Raw genomic sequence first — 9950 nt, 5'->3', positions numbered from 1 at the left:
TGAAAAAAACGAAAACGACATGAGTGATCATACCGCACATGAAAAGCGCCGAGCAGAGTAACGCGCCAGAAAGTGGAATATTTTAGGAAAGACAACATTGATAAGAAACGACGTGATGGACAATTAGTCAGTTGAAGACGACACTATTAAAGAAAGGCAATCATTGAAGAGCGCGAGACGGGCCAGCTACTTTTGACATGTGAATGTACAAAATGCATTTCATCGTTTAGGTGAAATATCGTCAAATTTAATTCAGCTTAAGATAATACGCTTAAACCCTGGTGACCTCATTTTGAAAACATTAGCGCGTCACAGCATGGCCGAGAGGTAATATAAATAATTAATGATTCCAATCGCTTTATTGTGTACCGATTGACGCTGCAGATGCCCTCCGGGTAAATGACAGTGTGTCGCGACCCCTGTCAAGTGACGCATTGGAAATTTAAATAGCGCCATAAAGTAAACCCAAAGTAACATAACGAAAGAACGAAATAATCTAAACAAGTATGTTAGTGTCACTGGTCTCGAGTACACACCTTTTTTGCTATATTAATATTTATCTTGTAGTCCAAATATTGTAACGGGTGTCGAACGTGCAAAACCGCGTGCACAACTCGTTGTGTCGACATTTCCTGTAAACCCTCATCACTTGTCGTGATGAAAACCATGGTTACACTAAAACCTCTTTAACCCGCACGCGTTTGGTGTCGCAACCCTGCGTATATATTTTTCTCCCATGAAATCGTCAGCATTGAACGGTCGCTTGAAAGAATTCAGCTACAACTTAAAGACACGAACGTTTCGTAGACTTGATTTATTGCATGAGGTCTGTGAAACCTTTTAACGCATTCTTGACTTACAATAATGGATGAAAGGTCGTGGATGACATCGATAGCCTTCGACGGCGTATCCACTGTCTTTCTGTGAGATGTCATTCATACACTTGACTTTCGTGATGTTGGACTTCACGCAAAGATTGTTACTCTATAGTATAAGAGTTGAGCGAAGAAGGCCGTTTTTACGCATCCGAGTTCCAGAGCAAGCCAGCCGAGCAAATATGGAATCGATTATAAAATAATATTTAACAAACGATCAAGTATACGAGCACTGAGGTGTATCTGCACACTGAGACTGTTTGTCGTCATGGTGATCTGTATACGTAACTCCATCATGATCATGCTTTTACTCATTAGGAATGAGAAACTGTGTCGACTTACGTTTCAATTTTATGTTTGGCTCTCGTTTATTCTACCAGACAAGGTTGCCAGGGAAGGATGAACAATTCTCGAAACAGTGATCAAAGCCTTTTGCTTCTCCGAAAGTAGCTTGCCACAGACTACTTCGTGAAGTGGTACTGGTTACTGCTTCTGAATGGTACAGCTTATGAGTTCAGGACGTTACATCACATATGTTCATATGTTGATAATTGGCCTCCTGTCCCGGTGTTTGTGATGGTGCGGATTATATGGGCAAGCAGACGTTCACAATTTGTATTTACAGACAAATTTATAGAGGTTCACCCACTTACTCCTCAGGAAAGAGTTGAATTGCAACGAGGACCCAAGTATTGTTCATTATTGCTTTGCTCTTCTAACATGAAAAGGATGGGTTACGTTTATTGTCATTTTCATCTCGTGGCCTTGGCTAGAAAGAAGGCCATCTTGGAAGGTTAAAGAAAACAACGTTACCGAAACAATCGACACAAATGACCGGCCATTTAGGTACTAATGGAGTATAAAAGTGCTGGATAATGCGATTTCCTTATTTCAATTCTCAACTTCAGCTTGGATCTACGACTCGGCTCTTCCACCTATATATACACACCTCCTGCATAAAAGCAAGCATGGGCCTTTCTCACTGCACTAAGTGCACATCATTGTTGATTTAAATCAGTTGCCAAGGTTACCATTTTGAAACCGTTCGGTCGCGTGGGACGCAAATTGCCCGTGGCGTTGTTCCCTCGATCGAAGCTATCGTCATTTCATTATTTAGGTGTATTAAAGACCTCTTGTTGAGTTTAATAGGAGATCACTTCAGCGCCGCGATCCAATTAACGGGTTTAATGCTTAAAATTCGTAATAGTGTGGTCTTTTTTCTCTGAAAAATTGGACGTCGGTCATACAAAATAATGAAAATAAAGCAGAAGATTTTACACGTTCACACGTGTCCGAGCTGATGTGACATCAGTATAACACCAGTTTTATTGTTTGACAATATTTGAGAATGTTAAGCAAATCCCCTTTTGAATAATTTTATCGGTCGATAAACGCTGATTTTATTCAAGGCAATTGTTTGTATTTCATCTTTCATCGGGTTTGCATTGAATAAATCTAGAAACTGTAAAATTTAGCCTTGATTCATGGTATGTTGAAATGACGATGACGAATAAAATACGCAAAGGGAAGACAGCATGAAAAGGTAGAATAAACGACTTCCAGAGTAACAAAGCAGAGATAATCTCTTGAAAACGCAATTTAAGTTTCGACTTATGCTTTGGTGTTCTCTGTTAATGACCTTCATAGTGTATATGAACACAGAAGAACGTTAGGACTGGAAAATCTCATACATACATACGTACAGTGTACGTACGTACGTACATGCGTACATGCGTACATACATACATACATACATACATACATACATACATACATACATACATACATACATACATACATACATACATACATACATACATACATACATACATACATACATACATACATACATACATACATACATACATACATACATACATGATACATACAACATACAACATACATACATACATACATACATACATACATACATACGTACGTACGTACGTACGTACGTACGTACATTCATACATACATACATACATACATACATACATACATACATACATACATACATACATACATACATACATACATACATACATACATACATACATACATACATACATACATACATACATACATACATACATACATACATACATACATACATACATACATACATACTGATAGGGTTATAATGCTTTTGAGACAGCAATATATTCCAGTCTTCCTTTAATGGGCCCGCCGATCATGACGCAAAAATGGTTGCCAAGACAAGAGCGGAAAGTCTCACACTTCTACTTCGTTCAAACTGACATTTGACATTTGCAAACAGTTGGTGAATTGGCATGCCACAACGAATATGGAAATATGGAGCAGACTTGACACAAATAGACTTGGACACAGAAACTGATTTAGACCGGGCATAGGAGATCAGCCTCTGTATATTTTCATGCATTGTGTATTTTCGCAACGCTTATATCAGTTTGGTCGCGAGCTTTTATCCAAATTAAATATGCGGTGATTTTTATCAGAAAATTGACATATAAACAAGGTTGGTTGTTTCCTTATTGGTCAACACACACCCGTAAAGTACTGGCGCACAATAGCACGGAAATTAAAAAGGTTGTACCAAGGAGGTAGGAACGGAATTATACTAATATGTCAAGCAATAAATTTTGTCTAAGGCCAGTAAATTATGAAAGGGCGACGAGGGCGACCATATGTGCTTGTTTATTCTGTGAATAAAATTTCATAATTGCAAATCTACATACACGATCAACGGATTTTCTTCTTCGATTAATCAGCATTATAAGATAATGTTTGTATATTTCCCCTTAACCATTAACCATGTCATTAAGAAGTCTATTTGTACGCTGAGAGAGAGAGAGAGAGAGAGAGAGAGAGAGAGAGAGAGAGAGAGAGAGAGAGAGAGAGAGAGAGAGGAGAGAGAGAGAGAGAGAGAGAGAGAGAGAGAGAGAGAGAGAGAGAGAGAGAGAAAGAGAGAGAAGAGAGAGGAGAGAGAGAGAGAGAGAGAGAGAGAGACAGACAGACAGACAGACAGAGAGACAGACAGACAGACAGACAGAGCGAGAGACAGACAGAGACAGAGACAGAGAGAGACAGACAAACAAAGAGACAGACAGACAGACAGACACAGGTAGACAGACAGACAGGTAGGCAGATAGGGACGTAGACAGACAGGCGGAGAAAGACAGACAGAGAAAAGAGAGAGACAAACAGACAGACACAGGTAGACAGACAGACAGGTAGGCAGATAGGGACGTAGACAGACAGGCGGAGAAGACAGACAGAGAAAAGAGACAGACAGACAGACAGACACAGGTAGACAGACAGACAGGTAGGCAGATAGGGACGTAGACAGACAGGCGGAGAAAGACAGACAGAGAGGCAGACAAACAAACAGACAGACTGACAGACAGGGACAGTCAGTGAGTTAAGAGGGACAGACAGACAGACTGGCACATACAGACAGGCAGACAAACAGACAGACAGATGGTTAAGAGGGGCCGTGACAGACAGACAGATACAGACAGACACACAGAGGAAGATATATGATCTGACAAATAGTTGAGACACAGATTGACAGAAGTATGGAAATAGAAAGAGACATATACAAAGATAGCGATGAAGAAAGCGACATTAGAGACACACAAAGCAGGAAGGCGATAGACAAAACTGATGAAGTGAGAGATGTTTTGATAGACAAACAGGTACTGGGAGAACAGACAGAAGGACAGGCTTATGGAAGTGCTAGCAGAGAGAACTGCAAGGCTGACTTGGAGATTTGTAAACTGTAATTTTGTCATTCTTTCATCATAACACTTTATTTGCCATAGTGATAAATTAGAAAAAGGAATCACATTCATACCATTTTTTATTCGTCACAGGCATTTCCAAAATTTGCATATGATGAATATTAACATAAACGTCGCCAACGACACTTTTTTTTTTACTTAATTGGTTTTGTAGTCGCGCAACCGTGTCCAATTAATTCGCGGTGTAGGTTTCGAACAGAAAGACGCTGTATCTTCGGGAGGGCAAAGCCTGCAAGGAGTTAACTTTCCAACAGCAATAACCCATAAATATGTCGACGCATGCGCACTCACCGCAATTCCGGGGATATTGGCCGTCGAGGAACAATATCTTCATTTTACATGCATTTGTCCATCGATCACGTCAGAGTCAAATAAGAATAGTTGGCAAGTAGCTTTTCTTTTGCCTCGCTGTCGCGATGATTGGGATGAGTTCGGTGAATGGGGGGAAGCAAACCTTCGACGTGAAGTCTCTCGTCTACTACGTACACCTTAATGACGACAACATGTCCAGAACAGCCAAAACGCCAGCGGAGGTGCTCTACCTGACAGCCGTTGACAGGGGCGACAAAAACGCCTTGCTTCTCGCCTTCGAAAATGCACAATCCCTCAACATCAACTGCGTCGACAGCTCCGGGCGTAACGCGCTGCACATCGCCATTCAAAATGGCAATCAAGGTTGGTGCGGTTTTTCATTATTCAACTTAAATTTCACCCCCGACCACTGGCAAACAACAGTCATGTTTAAACACCTTTTTAAACGATACTCGCATCGTCATTTTGTTGACACAAGAAGGAAGAAAAGTAACTCTAGCATGCGAGTAAAGTTCGCAGGTTGTATTCCAATGTTTTCGCCATGCCCGAGACAACATAAATAATTAATCGCTTGTTTAAGCAAAAGTATTGACGACATATATATATATATATATATATATATATATATATATATATATATATATATATATATATATATATAATGTTCTAAACGATTTAGAAAAGTTCCTTCTCTTTTGCTCTTTTTCGAATGTATACCAACTATCGCTTAACGTATCATTTTGCCCCAACATTAAAAAAGCAAACAGTGCTAGCTCGCCAGCTAACTCCCAATCTCTGATTGCATCACACTTCACTCTACTAAGGTCTACTTGAAGGAGCTATCTCTTAGTTAACACCCGTAATGTTCCATTCAAAATTGAACAGCTCGGCAGCGCGAAAGCGCCGATTGCAGTAATTATTCTTGATGACGAAATTGTGACGCGTAATCGATTGTTAATTACCCCGATTTGATTTACGACCTACGTGGTCTGTCCGCGCTCCTGTCAGGATATCCAGGGCATTCTGGCTTTCAGAAATTCAAGGCCGTCGGTTAAACAACAGCCCACTCAAAGAGTGATACTTGCAAAGAAAATAAAACAATTTATACAATTATATATTGACATGGGAAACACCATTTTAGTTTAACATGTTTTACAGACATATTGCAGCTGTGCTCGATGAATAGCGTCCTTGCATTGTGACGTAATGCGTCGTATTCCATCTACTCTATTCCCCTTAAAGCTACCGATACACAACATAATCAAAGGAGTATTTGAAATGCATCTGGAGTAGAAGAAGGCATGTTAAAGTAAAGAAATATCTCCAACTTACTAATATGTTGCCAACTTGTACTGTTTTCCAATGGTTAAAATTGGTCCATAATGTTGAGCATGCGAAATGCACATGCAGGACTGCCAGCTAATTGAATTGACTAGGTCCGACCTTGCCAGTTGGCCCGTATACCAGTAGAAAACACGAGTCTGTACATAATGAATCATAAATGAAGTAAATGTCGGGTAGATGTGCTTATAGGGTAAATAAACCGACGGTCAAATTAAGAGCAGCCGGGCGTAGCATTCTACTCAAAGAAACCGGTTGTAAATTACTTACTCACACTTTAAAAGGCATATTCAGAGAGCAACTGTTGATTGTGCTGATATTTGACAAGAAAAGCGCTCAGTGGAGAGGTCGACCTTACAACCTTGAGATATCAGTACGTATTCCAAGGGCCTCCAATTTATTTCTTCGCGATCGACAAATCGCCCTCAGTTCGACTCCTCAGAAAGGGTCGCGGCAATAGTTGCCTGTCCGTGGGCTCGTACAGTGTCCAACTGTGGTGTGACCGCGAACCCCATACAGTGTGACGTTCAGGGTTGGATAAATGGTCAAAGTCAACAGCTGAATACATCTTGTGTTTAATGCTTAAGTTTAAATTTGAAAGTATTAAGCACAATCTAGCAAAAAATATCGGCTCCAAATCCGTTCTACCGGCTATTGTGTATACGTAATAGCAGTGGACTGTGCGTAAAGAGTTTTTCGGCAGCATAAAATGGGTTAAATTAAGATTGGCATGTGTCAAACTTGGACACTTAGCGTCAAAGGTATTTGTCTATCGGTCGATGGTGGGTTATTTGACTGTATGCACTGAAATACGTCGAATTTTATTGGCTTTCCGGACCAGATGGTAAAAACCATGTCATTCTCCCCCTTCAAATCACTGTACACCAGATGAACACTCCAAGCTCATGTGCATCTACCCATCCCGCCCCGCTAGACAAAAAAATCGATAAGGCGCTGAATTACAGACCGGAACGCTATTTACTCTGTGTATATCAATAACGGTACTGGAAATTCGAAGGTACACTAATTATTCACGGGAAGGAATGTCGGGATATATAAAATGCGTGCACGCACCCCGTCGCGTTATGCCCATATGTAATGCAATGCAATCTATTGGCCCGAGGCTTCAAAACGCAACATAGCTAATTGGGGCGCGTGGCGTGCATTATGTAAAACGGGTGAACGATGCTCCGGGAAGCCGATGTGCAGGGGCAATATCATCTTTGCCAATCCATTAGCGATATTGCGTCCTTAATGCATGATTAACAAACCATTTCACGGGCCAGCACAATTTAATAGACATACTCGCAGGACCCGTTCCAACTGAGACAAAAAGGACAGACAGACGGACCCTGAGTCAGCACAAGAAACTTATAGACAAAGGTATCGCGCTTGCAATCTTTTCTTATCTCTGCAGCGGTTTGTCTCCCTCTCAGAGCCATCTTCTAAGTTTTTGTAAGTGGACATACAAGGAATACCCCTCAATGCTTGGTTGAATATCAAAACTCTAATAAAGTTGCACGTGTAAATGGTTGCAAGTAAGAGATAGAACGTATTCTTCCGACGATTGCGGAGTAAGTTTACCCTGTATGTGCAAATCGGGAAGTAATCACCATTGAAAAAGCACTTCAGCGATTCTAACCCAAGAGACAGATTTTACTTTTTATCCAAACAGCATTTTATGAACGGACCTCATTCCTGATCAGTAAGACACATGCTATGTTTGAACACCACACTCTAAAATTTATTTGAACAAGAAATTCTACAACAGCATACATACATACATACATACATACATACATACATACATACATACATACATACATACATACATACATACATACATACATACATACATACATACATACATACATACATACATACATACATACATGGTTTGTAAACCAATGCGTACAGAGGGCAGGTCTGAGCTTAACAATGTCATATTTTAATGTTGTTACATATTAACTTTCCTCAGGTGGTACTGCCTTATGTTCGACGAAATACAAATATGCAAACTTTTCAATATACACGAACAGATATTTCTATTTTGACATATGACGTCATTTTGTTTTTCAGCGTTCACTTTTAGAATCGATTTTTTTCTCTATGCGCTTGTTTGTCATGAATAAACCCCATTTACAATGTGTGGCCTGTTTACACTACGTCTACGCCCTGTTCATGCAGCATGACATGATTATTTAACCGCAGTTGTTGACTGACACATTTATGCAAGCTCAAGCATGGCACCTTGTGGAACTCAGGAAGAATGATAGTGAGGTTGGTCGCGATGGTAACCTATAAGTTCGTGTACAGTTTATGACCGTGGATCAGCGCGATTAATTGACTATCCAAAGTTCGCCTCGGGGTAGGTCCGGCCGAACAAATCCAAGCGAAACAGAAAAGTTGTAGTAAAGAGGTAGTAAGAAAGACAAAGAGAAAAGTGTAATGTTAACTGATCTTAGACCTTTACTGAATAGTACAAAGTGAATTAAAATAATGCTTGAAATATTATACAAGGATGACTTATCCATGATAAAAACTAGTAAAATATCCATTTTTCACATTTATATACAAGATTATGTCGGGTTTCGCTCAACAATTTACACACAGCAGACTGTTGAACAATTGGGCAGTCCCCAAGTTTGTACGAAGCGCGTTCGCTGTGTTGGCTTATAACTGTCGACTCTTGCCTAAGACACAGCTCCCTGATCGAGTAGAAGCTACAATGAGGCCCTATAGCTGGCAAACTCCGCGTTGGTGTCGTTGACAAGCAAATTAAGCACACCGGCGACCATGAAATAATACAGGCAACTGTTCAGAAGTGATGCAATGATGATACACTGTACCAGGACCGACATTTGTGACAGCAGTGATAGAAAAGCACATGTCCGTCTGAGCCTTTTTTTGCTCACATATGTTCTACCCGATTTTGTCATACTTGCTAAGCCTACGCTGGTTGTGCTACGCTGGCAAGCAGCAGTTGCCGCTCTCAATATACGTAGATCAGGATTCACTCACCAGACACAAGTGCGTAAACACAAGGTGTGATGCATTATAATATGCAAATGTGATACCAAGTACCTCGGCAACAAACTGGACTCCTATTAAGACCCCTTAGAGTCAATACACTCAGAACTTGAAAATTATTAATTCAAGAAACGATTCTTGCCAGTGACGTTTAGACACACTGCAAGAGAAGCTTGTCACTCTTCGATGAGGAAACTTGTTATGTTTCAATGACGATCTGGTCTCAGGCCATTGATTCTCGAATTCATTGTCCATAAGTAGATTTATATATTCCATTGAACCGCGTATAACACTTAATAATTTAGAAAAAAAGTGGAAAATCGATGCGCAGGTATCTGCAGTGTACAGACAATCGTCGTGCATCTGACAAGAGAAGGAAAACATCGGTTATTATACACGTTGATTCATTATTTCAACGTAGGCAGTATTGCGACGGGATAAGTACAGTAGATCATGTGTCAATAACCTCTCGAGAGACTTCAAAACCATACGTCAAGTGAAGTTCACAGTCCGGATTGACAGATGAGCAAATGTATTCTTGCTACTGTTATATTGGCGAGAAACCAGAAGGCTATGCGATCGAAGATCTTTCAACTGTACCACTCATTTT

The 9950-nt window shown here is 40.3% G+C and overlaps 1 protein-coding gene across 1 annotated transcript in view; it reads left to right on the top strand.

The window, feature by feature from the left end:
* Positions 1 to 4824: 4824 nt before the first annotated feature.
* The window catches only part of LOC139135451 (short transient receptor potential channel 5-like), a 35798-nt gene continuing 30672 nt past the window's right edge, over positions 4825 to 9950 (top strand). Inside the window, exon 1 of the mRNA XM_070702838.1 lies at positions 4825 to 5332. Coding sequence (XP_070558939.1) covers positions 5074 to 5332 — 259 coding nt within the window. The 5' untranslated portion in view covers positions 4825 to 5073. The remainder of the gene's footprint in view (positions 5333 to 9950) is intronic.

Source organism: Ptychodera flava, chromosome 6 (assembly GCF_041260155.1).
Source record: "Ptychodera flava strain L36383 chromosome 6, AS_Pfla_20210202, whole genome shotgun sequence".
Taxonomy (NCBI): Eukaryota; Metazoa; Hemichordata; class Enteropneusta; family Ptychoderidae; genus Ptychodera; species Ptychodera flava.
This window is presented reverse-complemented; position numbering and strand designations above follow the sequence as displayed.